Here is an 18,996-nt window from a genome sequence, read left to right as displayed (position 1 = left end):
CTTGACTGTACACAGGCAACTCCTCCAGCAGACGACAAGGCGTCAAAGAAGATTCATTACGATTCCTCTCTGTTACTCAAGCCAGCATCACCCCGACTTTCGTTCCCTTTCAACAAAACTTACTACTCATTTTCCTTGACAGAAGCACAAATTGCCTGAGTTTTCCCTGAGTACGAGGGTTGTTTGATAAGTGTGGTAAAAAGCAATTAAAGAGACCATGTTCGCAGAAAACAATATTTGATTTTTCAACATAGTTCCCTTCCAGCTCCACGCACTTCTTCCAGCAGTGCTCCAATTTTTTTATTCCCTCAGAAAGAAAGGATAGCTCGAGGCCCTTGAAATAGTGATTTACCACTGAGATAACCTATTCATCTGAAGAAAATTTCTTTCCAACCAGCCAACTCTTCAGGTTTGGAAAGAGAAAAAAGTTGCATGGGGCCAAATCTGGAGAATAGGGTGGATGAGGCACAACCTTGAAGCCTAACTCATGCTATTTGGCCATTGCAACAAGCGATCTTGGTGAAAGAGGAGTTTTTTCCGTGCTAACCCAGGTCATTTAGTGCGCAATTCTTTTTTTCAGTTGATCTAGGAGTGTTGCATAATATGGTCCTGTTATTGTTTTGCTACTTTGTAAGTAGTCTACAAAGATTATTCCTCATGAATCCTAAAGACAGTCACCATCATCTTTCTGGCTGAACAAACAGTTTTTGCCTTTTTTTGGAGCACGTTCATCAGGCCTAGTCCATTGCTTTACCTGCTGTTTAGACTCTGGAGTGTAATGATGTATTGACGTGTCATCAACTGTACCAAATCGACACCAATAGTCCTGCGGATTGCAATCAAGCATCGATAAACACTGCTTCGAGATCTGTGCCTTCATGCGCCTTTGATCGATCGTCAGCAGTCGCGGCATCCAATGTGCACAGACCTCCTTCATCTGCAATTTCTCATGAAAAATATTGTGAACTCTCTCTGCCAAGATGCCTACAATTTAAGCTATCTCAGGTACCTTCATTCGGTGGTCTTCCATGATAATTCCATAAATTTTCGATACCATTTGTGGCGTGGTGACCTCAACTGGACATACAGGATGTGCTTCATCTCGCGTCAAAGTTCGGCCACATTTGAATTCATTTATCCAGTAGTAAATGATCTTCAGTGATGTTTCAGAGCCTCCATGAACTTCACTCAACTCAGCTTTAATTTGGGCATCCGTCCAGTGTTTTAAATAAAGATGTTTGATCACTGCTCAAAATTCACCTCTTTCCATTTTGGGAGCAATCACCCCACAGCTCAGTGCCAATGGCAGTCAGAAGCTTACTAACTGTCGGTACCAGCGTTAACAAGTTCCACCCTCACATGAAGGGTGCTTCATGCGTACCGCCTAGAAAAAAACAGAATTGTAGTGCCATCTCTTGTATTTTTACCATACTTACCAAACGACCCTTTTATTTCCTGACTATTCAAAATCCATGAGAATTCCCTGTTTTCCAGGTTGGTAGACACCCTGAAGTAACTTTTGCACACGGTTTGTCACCTATCGCGAGTTGTGCGTCTGAAGTGTGCTTTCCAAAGCTGTGAAGTGTTCCAAACTTTGTTGCCATTTTACATATATAAATGTGCGCACTAGAAATGAAGAAGAGACCTTAGAGCACATGCACCGAAAACAGTGATTGAAAATGGTTTGAAGGCGCGAAGCTGCATGTCCTATGAAATTAGTTGACAGCTTGAAGCCTCATGTGGCAATAAATCACAGACAAGAGACAATGCGTGCACCAAGATAGTGCCTTGAGTTTTGGCACCTTTGTAGCCATTGCACAAAATTTTTTGCTTTTGATTTCATGTGCCAATCTGTCGTTATTAACTACACGTCCTGTCACATCCTTGATGCCTCTGCTTGAGTTTATAAAAAGGAGGGAAACAGCCTTTAAAATGAGGGTAGCCATTTCATACTCTGCCTTTTCCTTGCACTGCAAATGCACTTCTAGAAGAGTGTAAACAGCGATCAGTTGGTCTTGTTCCCATTAGATGTACCAGATTTTTTTCTAAAGCTGGGTTCAAGTTACGTGAAACACCCTGTACACTGACTGACTCAATATGGCTCCAAAAGCATTTTGTTTTTAAAAACAACGGCAACTTCTGTAGTGGTGCAAACAATGCCATGTGTTCATTTTTATGTTCAGGACTTTATCCTGAACAAAGCTCTTTTTCTTTTTTGTCTCAGAAGAGCTAAGGAATCAGAACTAGAGCATCTCTTGCTTCTTGGGGTTCTTGAGCTCGTTAAACAGGTGCTTCAACCAAATGACACAAAATTGCACGCTCTTCTCAATCATGAGGTGCCCACTTTTCATGATGTAAAACACCGAGATGCATTCGTGACTGACATGCCCAGCACAATACTCATCAACTCTAACTTCTTCTGCCATTTTCCTCATTATTTGCTGTGGCTGCCATCACCAACCTTCTGCACTTTATTGAAAATAGTGACACGTGTACTTATCTTTAACGGGCGACCACGTTTCGCCACCTAACAAATGTAATTGCACAGCGCGGGACGCGCCTGCATGTATCCGAAGTTCCTGGAAAGTTATTGATGCTTCTACCCGGCTGTCTGTTGTCGTCGAACCTTGTGTTATCTGATTTCATCGCGTGACGCGAATGGTGTAGAACTTTGTGGAAGGCAGGCGGGTCCGAACGATTAGTCTGGAACATTCGACGACTGCTGTATAAAAGCCGACGCGCTTGACCCACTGATCAGATTTTAGACGATCGCCGACCGTGTTCACCGCTATCGTTGTGCTATAAGTGTAGCTTGTTTTTGTGGGCACAGGTTCGCCCAATAAAAGTTAGTTTTGTCTTTCACAGTATTGCTACTGTGTTCTTGAACGTCACCACCACGTGACAATAGTCTGTCATATCTGGCAATGCTTTTTCTCTTTGGCCACAGAGGGCAAACATTTTATTGCCATGGGGTTACAGTATTTGAACTATTACGTTGTGTTTGCTTTTCTTTAGGTTTGCAGCTTGAAAGTGTACCAAAAGATAACTACAGGATTTGTCCATAAAGTAATGAAACTGCCTGTTATGCAGTGCTGCAGTTGCCAGTAGCGCAAATCCCACCACAAATCCCGCCTCCCCAGAGGTGGGATTTGTGGTGGGGGTTCTAAGCTAAGTAACGCACCAGGCAGCAGTCACATCTGAGCTAATGGAGCGTTCGCTGGAGCAGTGAAATGCAATTAAACTTTGCTTTCACCTGGGCAAAACCACTTCTGAGACACTTGCCTTGGGTAAGGAGGCTTACAAAGACGATGCCCTGTCAAGGGCCCAGGTGTTCCGGTGGTTCAGTGAGTTCGAGAATGGACGGGAGATCGTTGAAGACATGGCGCAATGTGGACACTCTTCAACGAGTGGTTTAGATGAAAATGTGGCCAAAGCAAAATTTCCTGGACTCTGACCATTGTTTGAGTATCAGATTGATCGCCAAAGACCTTAACTGCTTTTACAAAAGAACGGTTCACAAAATTATTTCTGAAACTGAACTCGTTTGTTTGAAATTGGTGCCAGAAGTGTTCACTGATGAACAAAAACAACGAGTTGACATTTCCCGTGAGCTGTTGGTGCAGTTAGAAAGTGAATGTGGCTTTTTAGATGCCATAATAGCAGGCGACGAATCATGGGTGTTTCAGTATGACCCCGTAACCAAGCGCCAAAGTTTGGAATGGCATACCGCAAACTCCCCATGCCCCAAGAAAGCGAGAACGTGCAAGTCCAAGGTAAAATAAATGTTCATTGTCTTTTTTGACAAGTGTGGGGTGGTCCAAAAAGCATTTGTACCCCCGGGACGAACCGTCAACACCGTGTTCTACAAAGAAGTTCTTGTGTGCCTTCACAGCGCTATAAAATGGAAACGACTGGAAATTGCCAATCACTGGAAGCTCCACCACGACAACGCTCCAGCCCACACCGCCTTCATTGTGACCGCCTACCTGACCTGTATAAAGGTGGCAACCTTGCCACAGCCATCGTACAGCCCTGATCTGAGCCCGGCACACTTTTTCCTGTTCCTAAAGCTCAAGAGAAGCCTGAAAGGTCACCATTTCAACGACGTTCCTACCATCCAACGGGCTGTCAAAGAGTCTCTGAAAGAGGTTGTGGCAGCTGACTTCCACAGAGCCTTTGCAGCATGGGAAACGCATTGGCACCGGTGTATCAACGCCCAATAAGACTATTTTGAAGAATTTTAATAATATGTAGTGATCAGATCAATAAATCCTTTTTACCAGACCCAGTCTCATTACTTTACTGACAAACCCTGTATGAAGGCATGCTACAAACATAATACAGTTAAACCTCGATATAACGAAATTCGATATAACAAAATTTTTGATATAGCAAAGTACATTTAATTCTTTATAATTTCTTGTCTATGGAACACCATGTATTTGGAACCTCAATATAATGAAGTATGTTCTGCTGGCCAACATTCTCTCAAGGTCGACGCCCATCAACCACCCAGGGGATGCGAGTGGCTCAACAGAAGAAACAGAGGTTCATGTAATTGGCACAATCTCAGACTTGGTAAGCAGAAAAACTCTGAATCGCTTAATTGCCGACACGCAAGTGACCCTGTGTTGCAAAAAGTGGTGTGCTATATCAGCGGCAGCAGCAATTTTGGTGCTCCCGTGAAACCTTTTGCTGCTGAGCTGTCATTCACACTTTGAGGGTCACTGACGTAAATATACGGCGCCGCAAAGAAGTCCAAAATGGTCGACACCGTATGTTTACGGTGCCGCCTGTACATTTAAGAAGCGTGGCAATTTCCCAACTTTTTCTTTTCTGTCATGTGCTGCCACTATGTGGGAGTACAGGGAATTTTTTTCGCGTACCTCCCTCACTCGGTTTTTGTTGCATGGTTTGTTTTAGATCTAGTTTGCTCCAGCGTGTCTATATACTACCTCCCGCGCATTGGCGCGTGTGCACAGGCAGCGGTTTGGGTTTTGTTCTGCAGGTGGTTTCAGCTTCTTGCACTTGCAAAACTGATGGCTATCTCGTTACTAATTGCTCAAAAGTGTGACTGCTTGTTTCTCACTCATTTAGTGCTCACAGGGGTGCGCATAGGAAAGATGCTGCCATGCATGTGTTTCCGTTTCTTTTCTTTTTCTTGGGGGAAGGAGACTCGCAATAATTACCTCTGGTTGGGGATAAGATGAAGATTAGCGGAAGTTTGTCCCACGTTTTGCTTTTTTGACGGGCACACAACCACATGGTTTTCTTGAGTGCGCGTACCTATGCAGTTTGATTACGCTATGGACGTACATATTAGTGTAAGAGCAGGAACATTTGAGACTTGTGAAATATTCTCTTGCGCGCATTTTCAAAGCCTTGATCTATGTGTATAACAATGCATCAAATTTTTTTATTCTTATAAGTTTATTTCCTTTTTCATTGTTGTTATTCATGAATGAAGAGTACATATATATACCAACGCAAAATATTTTTTTCTCATTTCACGGTCACCCTAGAACAATTACGGTACATTTTTTTCGAAATAAGTCCCTAAGAAGAATTGGAATCCGCAATACAAAAAATCGACCCTTGGCGATCACGTATGGTGAAATAAATCGACCCTCAAAGGGTTAACAGAGGAAGTGGTGCTAAAAGGAACCAAAGTAATTGTTCGAAAGTCAATGAGGGACGAAATGCTTCAACGTAGACACAAAGGGCATTTGGGCGTAAGCAAATGCAAAGTACGAGCCCGACGATTGGTGTTTCGTCCCAGTCTTAATGCTGATATTGAAACTATGATAAAGAGTTGCACAGTATGCCAAAGTATGCATACAAGCAACCGAGCAAGTTTTTTATGCGCAGACGAACGCCAGATTATGCTTGGTAAAGAGTTGGCGCTGATATCTTTTAGCATGGGGAAGCTCGTACTTGTGCGTGTTCGTCGTGCAGTCAAACTTCCTCTAAGTGGAAAAACTGAGCGACACCACATCGGGCACAGTCATTGCCAAATTGAGTTGCATTTTTGCGCAATATGGAATCCCAGGCAAGATATGCAGTGACAACGGCCCCCAGTTCGTGTCTCATAAATCTGCCATCTTTGAGTCCATGTACGTGTTCAAGCACATGACATCTAGTCCTGGTTTTCCACAGTTCAATGGACTAGCGGAAAAAGGTGTCCACATAGTAAAATGGATTATGAAAAAAAAAAACACAAGAAAATCACGACAATTTCTGGCTGGGCCTGCTCAGCTACTGATCTACTACGCCACTGAAGGACGGTCGTTTCTTGGGCGAGCTGTTGCAAGGCAGGCGGCTACGAACCAGGCTCCCAGACTTCAGCTTGCAACCTAAAAATTTTGTGTTTAAGCATAGACAACTCGAAGCCCACAAGAAGGACCTACCAGCGCTCCAAAAAGGGGAAGTGGTGATGATCTCAGATAAAGCATGGACCTGCAAAGCACAGGTCATGGGACCGGCAATGCCGAGATCCTATCGCATCATTACTGAAGATGACCAAGTACTTCACCAGAACCGGTGACACCTGATTCCAACGCATGAGCAATTTTGACACGATGATCTCGACTGTGATGAGCTGGAAAGCGAGGACGACCAGCCAGAAACATCACTACCTAGGGTGCACGCAAACCCAGCTCAACTCCCAACACCGCTGCCAAGACAGTCTAGGCAGATAACTCGTCAGCCATGATGGCTGCAGTACGACCACAATTTCAATCAAGTGCATCGTGTATCTCAGCTTTAAGAAACTATTAAACAGAGGAAGATGTATCGTGCAGACTATGCACGCGTTGCACGTATCAGCTTGCATTGACTAACAGCACGAACATTACGGCATCACGTGTCTGCGAATGCCGACTATATATATATATATATACATATATATATATATACATATATATATATATACACACACACACACACACTCTGGGCGGTTCCTGAATATACATTCTTTTCATTCTTCGAGTCCGTCTAAGCGATACATATACAAGATTTCAATATAATGAAATTTCACTAACACCGCGAAGGAATATCGAGACAATAAATGGAAACTTCCATGGACACAGATAGTCAAATGGTAAAATTACAAGCGGCTGCTTCCAAACACACCTCTCAAATCGCGCACTGCGTGACCAACAGCCACCTTCAATACGGAGTTGCACAGTAACATCATGTTCTGTATAAAGTCGAAGTATGATAAATCATATCGCGCCCCACATGCTCTATGCTTTGGGTGTGAGCAAAAGCATGCAAGGATGAGCCGAGAAGGATGGTGGCTTGATGAGTTCTGTCTTCCCGTGCAAGCAAGATGAAAGGGAGGGAGGGGACAAGGAGAGCTTGCTCACAGTAACACGATCAAGCATGCACACGGATGGTAGGGAGGGAATGGGAGGCATGTTGCTCCTTTTCTGGCGTGGCTATTGCTGCGCAAGGCTGTCAGCGTGGCTGAGCACGCACGTAGCCTACATGCCTTGTTTTAGAAATAATCTACTGCAAGTGCAAAGAGTGGGCGGGCTGAGATGGCACGGCCCACACGTTTGGCACTGGAAGCAGCTCAACCTTAAGTTTTGAAGATGCATTAAAGCGAGAGACCAACGAAGCATTAGTTCCCCACTGCCAGTACTATTTATGACAGCGTCATCCCACTGCAGGCCACACTATCAATAGCAGCAGTGGAATGGACCAAAAGCCTGGATGGCTCCACTTCCTGCCACCAACGTGAAGATTTTGTCAACACAGCATGAAATTGTATCTTTCGTTCCCGACTGTCAAAATCAACAAAATGGATTGCTTTCTTATTTAAACTTGCTTTTTCTAATTGCCCGATAACTCGTAAAATTTTGCGCCCCCTTCCATGTAAGAAAAATCCATCAGTGACTGTACTTATTTACATAAAAGGCCAAATTTCAAAATAATGAAATTTCAATATGATGATGGAAATTGCCGATTTTACCGACTTTGTTCTACTGATGTTTAACTGCATGTGATTTTTTCAATGGCCAACCTTGGTAATCAAGCAGTACTTTAACTGAGGTGATATATCAATAGTGTGCTTTATTCAGAGTAAGTGCACTTCTCGACAGGTCAAGGATTTAAAATGGTAGAAAATTATGCAAGAGGGGCATCAGAGAAGGTTGGCAAAAAAACCTCCATTTGGTTGTGCCAGTGAAAGGCAGCAAGATGTAGTTATATGAGAAAATAAGGACAGAATGAATTAATAGTGCACAGGCTCCCTTTTGAGCCAGTACCTCTTTTATTTATCTAAGCACATGGCTGGGGCTGCTTTGTTTATTGCCAAGTAAAGGCACAAGCGTAACAGCTTATTTTTGAAAACTTTTGAGGCCTCGCAGTGCCATCTCCCATGTCACATTAGTGGTAAAGCTATACAAGTGTAAATATGAAAGGGCAAGGATTTGCTTCATTACATAGACAATTTACACAGACAACACGCTCACCACCAGTGTCACTACTCAGACCACCCACTGTAGACCGAACATGGGCATAGGCTTTTCCTGTGACCTGTGCAGCATCCTCCAACTGGGCACGCAGCTCATCAGACACCATCAGGCTCCCCTTTCCTCCTGCGAGAGTAATACAGAACACAATAGTTCAGATTTCAGACGATGCATGCATCATCAAACATTTATGTGCAAGTAGCAGTATATTATACATAGAGTTGCAACTGTTGAAAATGAAGTAGAAGACAAGGTAACATTAATTATTGTACTTTCAATGGCGCTACCCATATGTTTAAATTCATAATGTGCAGTGTAATTAATATAATTAGTGTAATGAAGCATTAGTTCTGCTGTTTCCGAGTAGTACTTGGTGGTGCCATGTTTAAAAGGTATTCCCATGGTAGAGATCTCTGCGAAGGATATCAGAGGAACAACTTGACATCGGTCGCCAGGGTGAATTCCTCGTCGAACTCCCCCGCTTACATGGGGGAGGTGATCGGGAAAGGAAGCCAGTGTTATCAGATTAGTTTGGTGGCTTCCACTCTTGGTACCACGCTTCATCACTTCTTTATGATAATAGAACCAGCACATTTCATCGCAAGTGGCATCATCAACTAATTTTGTGATTATAACGTCCACACGAGAAACATGCCTTGAAAAATATGATCAAGCTGCTGTGAGCGCAGCAACCACAGCAATAAGGCAACAGCAATTCATCTGTTATCTTCTCGAGCAGCAATGTGGTGAAGGTTGCCAGACAGCAGCACGAAATGCCACTGCATTTCCCGCCAAGCGGCGATGCTCCCCTGGCGTACATCTCCTACTTTAGCATGGCTGTGGCTGCGCATGGCTGTCAGCATGGCTGAGTGCATACGCAGCCAGTGCACCCTGTTCAAGGAGTAATCTGCTGCATGTGCAAAGACTGGGCAAGTTGATATGCTGTTGCATCATGCACTGTCTTCTCGTATTTGCTGAAGGTTGCATATAAACTTGAATTTGGAAAATGCATTGAAAAGCATTTGCTCCCCACTGCCAGCGCTTTTCACGACAGCATCATCTCACTGCGGGAAACACTATCAGATGTGGGGGCGGAGTGGATGCAACAGTGTGGCTGGCTTCACTTTGTACCGCCAATGTCAAGATATCATCAATATGGCATGAAACTGTACCTTTCGACACTGACTCAAATTGAACAAAATGATTTTTTTTCTTATTAAGATTAGCTTTTTCCGATCGCTTGATAATACGGAAAATTTTGTGACCCCTTCCGCATAAGAAAAATCCATGGGCGACTGTACTTATTTGCAAAAAGATCGAATTTCAATAAAACAAAATTTCAATATAACAAACAATTTGCCAATTTTAGCGACTCCATTATATTGAGGTTTAACTGTATATGCTCTTCACCTCCATCTCGTGAAGAAGAATGTTGAGTGTTCTATTCAATATTAAAGGTAATCTTTTGTGTGCATGCATTCACTTGAAGACTTCATTAATCAAAGACCTCTATGTTATGTCAGTCACACTATGTATGACACTTACTAAAAATGTAATAGAAAAATGACAGCTACCCACAACATGGATGTCCAATAAGGATGCAAGATGGATGCAAGTGTAGACCCAAACGAAGTTGTAAGAAAATTTAATGTCAAATAAGTCTTAATATATTATACAACCTAAGCAAATGCTAAAACTAACTTTTTTCCTGTTAGTTCAATGAGATCATTAGAAATTATTTCCCCAAGAAGAACTAATGTTGCCATGGAAACTAATCAAAAAGGTAAGAAAACTATAAAGCAGGGAATGTAGTCACCTTGGCAACCATAATGCGAGTTGTATAGTCATGCTGATTTGCCTGCAGCCATTTAAAGAGGCAGCGATCAGAAAAGCATGAAACAAAATCAATTGTGAGCATTCCTAAAAACTAGAGTTGAAAAAAAGGCAAAAAAGATACGCAAATCAGTTTAGTATATTTTACCATTCTTAAAAGTCACGCTCACACCAAGGCATTAACAATCACCCTAGGTTTCAGCTGAGTGCAGACGACAGTGTACTGTGCCACAAACCTCGAGAGCGGCTGCGAGATTCCCGGAGGTTGTCCTTGCGCAGCAAGTCTTTCTCTTCAGAGGTCGCTCGGGCAGCCATGTCAGATGTGCTGACAGTGACTGTAGACTTTATCTCCTGTTGCGCTGCCTTCATTTTGTCAAAAAATACCTTAAAAAACTTCTCTGCATTGTTGCCAGTAGTCAACTTTGCATGCATGGACCTCTGCGTTAAAATACAAAAAGAGCAGCACACTTATTTAGTGCTTGGACAGAAAAACTTGCAAGAACACAACAAAGCAGAAAGACAGACATGCACATCAACTGAAAGCTATGTAGGAAGGTTGTTCTGATCCCAGCAAGGGTATTGTTAAAGATGGTTTTTGGAGGTAGTGTCACACACCCGTGTGAAAGTACCACAGTACCACAGTGCACCAATCCAATCTTTCTGATATGTGCTCTTAACATCCTCTGCCATAGCAGAATTCAAGTTTGGTGATGGCTGAAGTTATATCTCTACATATGTCTCTTCTTGACTCCCACAACTGTTTATTCTTTTTTATTTGGTCACATAATTACAGCCCATGACTCGGTAAGCACACCCTGAACTCTGGACAACCACATGTAGGCAAGTCCTAAATGAACCTAGCTAGCTCCCACTTAACACACTTTCAGTGTGTGTTGTTTGTTGCCTGTAAGAATAAGTATCACTGCAACAGGCACAACAATCCCACCTGTATGACAGGGTTTCCACCACGCAGGAGTGCGATACCAAGCTCGACACTCTCAAGGAAGATGGCCAGGCTGGGGCTCATCATGATAAGCTCCACAACAAGATCCGAGGCCCCCTCACGATCAAGCTGGCACTGGACTTCAGACAATGGGCTAGGTGGACGACCAAGGGGTGTTTGGGGCTGAGGTGACTGCTGTTGTTGCTGTGGCTGTTGCTGCTGCTGCTGCTGCTGCTGCTGTGGCTGTTGCTGCTGTGGCTGTGAGCCTTCCGTTGAGCCACGCTTGGGCTGTGGCTGCTTGGGTGGTGTGCCCAAATAACGCACAAGAAGGCTCTGCCGCAGTGCTTCACCCTGCACATCATGGTATAAGCTGGTAAAATGGTTCAGCCACCAAATTGCCTAAAAGCCATGTTAAAGGTTTCATGTGCTGCTGTGAAAGCCACAGATGCATCAAGCCAGATCAGGAAATAAACTGAATGCAAGCTCTGTTTTGTTCTGCTGCATCACACAGGATCATTCTGATCATATGATGTACTCCTTTTCTCGCACATTTAGCAGTCACATGATTCTCAAATTCATTACGTCAAAACTTACCAACAGTGAAGTTCAGGTAAAGTATGTGCACAATTTAAGACCTGAAATTTGGACAGTTTAAAGGCGAGTTTTGAGCTGCAGCTACAGTACCATCTAGCATCATGCAATGGTAGCACCATTTGTCACCATTATGTTGCACCCAAATTAAAATTTTTTTTAATGGTGTAACCACATACAATGCACACTTAAACTTTCCTGTGAATGGAACAGGCAAATAGTACTCGTAAATGTGGTCTTAAACTGAACCCACTGCAAGATGCTGCCTTTGTGTGAAACTTGAGCAGAAATAAGTCCGTGGTTTGGCTAAAGGAGTCACTTATGGAGTCACACATGGTTCAAATAGTGTTGCACATTCTTCAATGTCAGCAAGCACCAGTGGTTACTCTGGAATGTACAGTGATAGATATAGAAGCAGGGAGCAAACTTGACCTGCAAGTTCAGCTTCAATGACCGACAACTGTGCTCACCACTATCATTGTGATTTCTGTGTTGCTTGTCTCCCTGAGCACAAGCTAATCCAATAAAGAGCTAGACTCTTAACTCACAGTCTGGCAATGTTTCTGCTTCTTCACTGTCACTACTACAATGTGACAATGTGGTGCAGGAGGTCACTCTCACTCCATTGAGTGCTAAGTGAGCTCAGCTTTCTGCGACACAGTTGTGGTGTCAGAGCATGCGTCAGTGAAGTATAGTACCACATAACAACCACCTTGAGGTTACATGACATATCCAGCCCTGGGATTCATTTCCTAAACTGCGGTACATGCACATGTGACACATGACAAAGGTTGCAATAAAAGGCAATGGGATTAATTATGTACTGCAGTCTCAAGCAAGTGAGGCACTGTTCCATACTCCTTCAACTTGCTGTTTGAATTATTTATACATTTGTAATTTTTTAATGAATTCCAGCTAAACTACTGTGGTTAGACATCAACGTGCCATAGTACTGCAAGTATATTCAGATATTCATTAAAAATACAGAATGACCAGAATAAATTGAAATTGTAGCACAAGATGTTCAAACGGGAGACCACATTAATGGTTATATATAGTAGAAATAAAATGCAGTTTGAGCTTTCAATACTTTGATTTTTGAGATGTCTGATTAAAAAGCTCGTTCTTGCAACTCATGCAAAGTGATGAGCTCAAGTATATATATTATTATGCTGCCTTTCAAGCACAATTTCAAATCATCAAAGGCTTTAAAAAAATTTAACAAAGGCCGGACCCCGGTTGAAACATCGGAAAAATAAAATGCTTTCGTTTCATGCATCCTATCATTCCTATCAGATGTGTCCTATCAGAAGTCAGGTGTGTCCTATCAAAGACACATCTTACCTCACACATGCACACACGCATGCACAGTATAACCCCGTTGATATGTTTTCCAAGGGATAATTAAAAAAGAAAACACAACAGCCGGAATAACTAACAAGGACAGCCACAAATCGCCAAAGCAACATTAGAAACAGCTCTGAATGGCTGCCAGTAGTGTTGTTAGACTTCTTGGCACTCGTACTGCGACCGGAGACTGCGTGTGCGCGCATGTATAATTAAGGTACACCTGCTACATTATGATTACTTACAGCGCGCACTAAAAACACGGACAAAGAAGAGCGACAAAACACGTGTTTCGTCTCTCTTCTTTGTTTTTAGTGCGCGCGGTAAGTAATCATAATGCAGATGTACCGACTCGGCCAGCTAGCTACCGCACTACACCTACTATGTTCCATGACAATGGTCCCCTTCCACTGTTAATATGCTTCAACACATAGCAACACTTCTGCGGCGAAGCTGACTTTAGGAAACCAGCAACAACTACAACCGTGCCGAGACGCGCTTATCGGGACCGACGTTCACGTATCTCCAGGGTTTCAGGGTGGGGCCCACGAGCAGGACTTGACAAGCTTAACCGCGAATATACATCTGTCGTCTCCAGAACAACGTGCGAGAATAAATTCGTCTCTGCACAGCTAAATTTACGTGACTGCTGCATTCAAATAAAATGTAAGATGTAGAAACATTATAGAATGGCGACGCATCCAATAGGAACATAATACATAGGAGTCAATGGGTTTTAGGTGGCAGCAACCTGGAAAATGCAACAGTGAGACGCCTATCAATAGGTTTCCACTGTGTGTGTGTGTGCATGTGCATGTGCGTGTGTGTGTGAGCGCGCATGCAAAGTGACCATAAGAGTATTAACAGCAGCATGTTATTCGCAGCACATTCTATGGGAACAACACTGCCAACAGACAATAATGGCACAAAGAGCACAAGTAGATCCATAGGGGCATGAAGGCAGAAAGACGAGAAATAACAAAAGAGCCTCACCCGTGCGAGGTCACAGATTTCTCTCTGAGTGAGCAAGTTGGCATCAACCTGACGGCAGTCCACAGGCGGCAGCAGCACAGGAAGACAGAGAGCTGAGGCGGTTAGTGCAGGGTGAGCACAGGAGGGGGGCAGTTCACTCCCAACAAAGGGAGATGACTCCCCCTCCCCATTCACTCAAAGGACACCCACCACAAGGGGAGGGGAAACAACGGGCCAAGCAACAGAAACCACCCACACCATAAAAGCACAGCAATGAGAGAAAGGAGCTTCGCAAGAGATGCCAATGCTCCTGGTTATGAGGAGTGCATGAACCAGCGCTTCTATACCAAGTGCAGCACAAAGTGTCTGACATTGTCCAAAGACTGAGAGTGTCATTGGATTTACCGTCGCAAAGCAACAGAAGAGCTATGAGAAACACAATATGAAGCCGGGAGCTCTTGTAATTTCATAGCGCGCACCAGCAGGATGATACACAAGCATTTTTGCATTTTGCCCCCATTGTGATGTGGTTGCTGTAACCAGGAGTCAAACCTGTGACCTCATAGTCAGCAGCAGAATGCCATAGTCACTGAAACACCATGGCATATACTGCTCCAAGAGTCCTTGTTTGAAGCACTGGCTTGTTAAGTTCCAAGTTTGATTCACAGAGCACACCCTTGCATTTGTATAAATGTGTAGCAGAAAAGCATATACATATAAATAAAATTAACAAGTGGGGTGTTACATGAAACAGTCAAGTACATTATGCATAAAACTGCACTACAGTACAAGCTACAAGATGAAGTCTCATCTTGGCATGCCGCGACAAATGTGTGACACTTGGTATGCAAAGAGGCAACAGTGGCTCATTTGGAAGCTGAGGCAAGAATCAATGCAGCTGCACAGGGACAGAAATCAAACAGCTTAACTGCATGTGATTTGCAGAGAGGCAGTGGCTGTAGAGCACAATTATGAAGAACAGACTCAAAAGCACATAGCAGAACATGAAGCTGAAGACTGGGGATATTTTGCACTATCTGTCAATACCACGGTACAGGTGAAATCTTTGCCCACAATCAGGAAAGTACAAGGCTTGAATTCCAGCTCCTATCAGAAAATATGGGTGACCTTCGACACGGCAGTAATAAATACAAAGGCCATTCAGCTTTGCAAGAGATAGTAATCAAAGGCTCCAACTTAGGATTCAAAGACAACAGCTTCGAATTCCTAAAACCAGAAACGAACTCAACTATAGTTTGAAGTAACCAGCCCCCTGTACAATGCATTTTAAATCATTCTAAGTGCAATGTGCTGAGTTTATATATTTGTAACAAGGTTACATCACATTTTTTTTGTGGACTGGTGTCCACACAAGGTGATTTTGCATTAGTGGTGGCAAAAGACAATACTAAGTTGGTGCCTGTGTGGCAACTTACAAGCATAGCTGCAAAGTCTGGTTAATGAAAACATAACCACTCTCCTTAAAGCACAAACAGAATAAATGACAATGACAAATAATGCATAAATATGTCAACAGTAGCCAACACAATTTATTAATTTAACTAGAGTTGGGATTTCTGCAACACATCTTGGTTTTAAAAATGTCCCAATGTTAGTGTCAGCTATGTACATGCATCTACCAAACTGCTTGCACCTGGATTTCAGCAATTCTGTTGTCCAGAATGTGTAAGATTTACATTGGGAGCCCCAGAAAATTACAAGTTGTTCATACTGTCCAGGTTTTCTCTATTTTTTCTAGTGATTTAATAGACATGATTGAACTGATTTTCACTGCCTATGTGACTATGGCATCCTAATCACTTGTGCAGGAAACTGTTTTTAATTCCTTCAAAATTGCAAGAATTGTGGAAGTTCTAGATTTACTTCATGCACAAGTGTAAAGCAGCACCTGCCATAAAAGCGAGGAGAGAACAATCTCTTTTTAACACATGTACATCCTGGCTGTGCAGTGTAGTCACAGCGCAATGGAGACTGGCAAATCCTAAATGCCAGAATGTTTCCTTGACATATCCAAAGATTGACTGGTTGCAATTGTTTTGCTTTTGAAACATGCCTGGTTAGTCTGGGTGCACACAGATAAAACTTATCTCTCCAAGCACAGAAAGGACGAGTTACACTTGTGGAGTACAAAGACTCCTGAAAAAACGAGGCAACCAGTGACGAGAAGAGACACTTGCATAAAAAGAAAGCGGACAAAACAACTGCTGCACGAACAAAGCTTGACAGACAAGGAATATGGCTACTATATGGGTAAAAAATAGCTAGATTTTCTTGGCACTCTGCATTCGTCCTATCTGCTATGCAACATTTATTTTCATAGGTGCTTCCCAGGGCTTCCAGGGAAGCAATCACATTGACAAATGTTAGCTCTAAGTTCAGCACCTGTCCGGCGTGAAAGGCTGGTAAGATTTTTCGTGATTGCTGCATGCGGCAGTTAGAGTGCACTGTTATAAGAGAAGTGCTGCTGAAAGAGAGATCCCGCTCTAGAATGCATAGGCTGTCTGGCAGTGCTTCCCCATTGCTTTTTCATGTTTCATCTGATTTATTCAGCTCCCTTTGCCATGTGTGCATGTATTGTACATATTAAGAATCATGAGGTTTAACATCCAGAAACTGCACAGAGGGATGCTGTAGTGAAAGACTCCAGATTAATTTTGACCACCGCAGGTTCTTTCACATGCACCCAGGTCTCAATACACAAGTGTTTTTGCATGCAACTCCCTTCAAAATGTGGCCATCACAGCAGGAATGCCATAGCCACAGATCTACTGCAGTGGTTATTATAAATTTCTTCCTCATCATACCTCTTGTAATCAGAGGAAAACAAACCCCACCGCCCTCTCCACAGTCAATATAGAAAGAGCAAGGAAACAGCCAACACACACCTTTTCCCCATGCTCGGTGTCAGCCATCATTTGACGCAGTGTCTGCAAAACACGCACACATAGCCCCTCCTCCCGCTCCTGTAACAGGCGCTGGGTGTGTTGCACCAGCTTGGAGACAAAGGAGGCACAGCGGGCCTGTGCCTGGGGCCGTGCAGGGAACAGCCGCTGAGGCTCATGCAGAACATCCACCAGCACCGACAACTCGCTCTGTACTAGTGGCCTGAGCTGCTCTTCCAGCACCAGCACTAGCTCTTGCAGCACCTCAATCACTGTTCGATCACTTGGATGGCCGCGTGACACCTCCTGCCGGATGGCAACAACAGAGTGCTTCAAGGCAAAATGCAACAAAATTTCACTCTAGCTAAATTGTAGTACATATACACTATCGAAGAAATCTTGGAAAAGATGCAACCATGATAACGCTCCTTGCAAGCATGATAACTCTCCTATTTTCTTATTACCAGCCTTAATATTAATAACAGCACATGGTAGCATCTAAGCAGACAATGCATGCACCTGGTGGTTAGCCCACACGACACAAATCCCCTATTTGCATATCCCAGAACTTGTGCTCCGAGATATTCAGAGTTGCCATAGGTGCGGCCTAACCTTGGAAGTCATGCCAAAGAGGCGTGCTGGTTCTCAACATTCTAGGTTCTGCATCATTTCAGGTGAGTAGTAATGGCTTAATTTTTTCCAGCTTCGGTATCAAAAACCACCTATTCCTGCCAGTTTTCTGTGATGCACTAGTATATTAAATGTAATGTTTTACGCAGACGTTCTATACGTACGGTATCTGAAACTAGGCATTTTTACTCAGTCGAAAATTTCTTTACAGTTGATCTTTAAGCTTGACAGGCATGTGTTTACTATTTCAACGTGACTTGCTTCTGGATATGTGCTTCCACCAGCAGCAGGGTTACACATTCACTTTACATGTTCCACTCATGCTACTAGTCACCAATCACAGTCACGCAATTCCACAGAAATCTCGTAGCACAGAGCGGCACTTGCTTAAGTACAGCTAATGAACACTGCAACAGCAGCACCTACAGCCACTGCCAGTTGGGCCCCTGTTAGTAGACAGACCGATGCAGATGCTAATATCTTTAACAAATGCCTGTATATTCTTTTATTATGCACATAAAATCTGTCAACAGGTTGCTTTCTTGGCATTCTTCAAATAAGAGTTTGTATGATCGCCCTTTCAACACAAGGCACTAACGCAGTTACAATGATGTACACAATGAGAATTCCGGCATCAGCCCCATACTTAAGCCCATACTTAACAAACAGCTGCTGTGCATCAGTATCTTGGATGGACTAGGCAGACACCACAAGATAGTAGTATTCAGTTTATTATACAAACAAGTGCGCTTGTTGGAAACAAAGCATGTTGAACTACCATAACATAGCGCAGAAGCACCCAGTTTCACACAAGCACCCAGTGTGAACATTTTCAAAACTTAAAAATTCTGAAAATTATATGTTAAGCATCTACCACCTCCAAACCACCAGCATCAGCCAGAATATTCACCCCAATGCAGTCACTAAGAGACCACTAGGGCTGATGATGGTGATATTCGTTTCCTTGCGGTGGAAAGGAAAGACCAATGGGGGTGACGATAATGCAGAGTGACAATGAACAGTCCTCAAAAGAAAACCCAGTAGTAGCAGGGCTTTTGCGAAACACATCTTGGTAAAATGTGCACACAGCTGCTGTTCCCACACTTCACGTGCAATCCTCTAGCCAAACGATGCACTCCTACACCTTCGCCAGGAAGATTGAAGTCATCGAGTGGCACCGCGTTTCGGGAAATACTGTGAACCATTAGAAAATAAACATGCTTTCTTCAATTTCGTAGCCACTGTAGCACTGCCTCGAAGTTTTTCATTGACCACAATCTTGGTTTTTACTGCTTTGGCT

The 18,996-nt window shown here is 43.3% G+C and overlaps 1 protein-coding gene across 2 annotated transcripts in view; it reads right to left on the bottom strand.

Moving 5' to 3' along the window:
* The window catches only part of Itpr (Inositol 1,4,5,-trisphosphate receptor), a 174,015-nt gene that overhangs the window by 39,732 nt on the left and 115,287 nt on the right, over positions 1–18,996 (bottom strand). Inside the window, exons 30-34 of one of the 2 annotated variants that reach the window (XM_075696968.1) lie at positions 17,070–17,372; positions 14,185–14,232; positions 11,257–11,604; positions 10,547–10,748; positions 8,478–8,603 (exon numbers count right to left, since the gene is read on the bottom strand). In XM_075696968.1, coding sequence (XP_075553083.1) covers positions 8,478–8,603; positions 10,547–10,748; positions 11,257–11,604; positions 14,185–14,232; positions 17,070–17,372 — 1,027 coding nt within the window. The remainder of the gene's footprint in view (positions 1–8,477; positions 8,604–10,546; positions 10,749–11,256; positions 11,605–14,184; positions 14,233–17,069; positions 17,373–18,996) is intronic. The other variant, XM_075696969.1, reaches the window with a different exon arrangement.

This window comes from Dermacentor variabilis, chromosome 6, assembly GCF_050947875.1.
Source record: "Dermacentor variabilis isolate Ectoservices chromosome 6, ASM5094787v1, whole genome shotgun sequence".
In the NCBI taxonomy this organism is placed as follows: Eukaryota; Metazoa; Arthropoda; class Arachnida; order Ixodida; family Ixodidae; genus Dermacentor; species Dermacentor variabilis.
The sequence above is the reverse complement of the archived record's forward strand: the minus strand, read 5'-3'. Positions and strand labels throughout refer to the sequence as shown.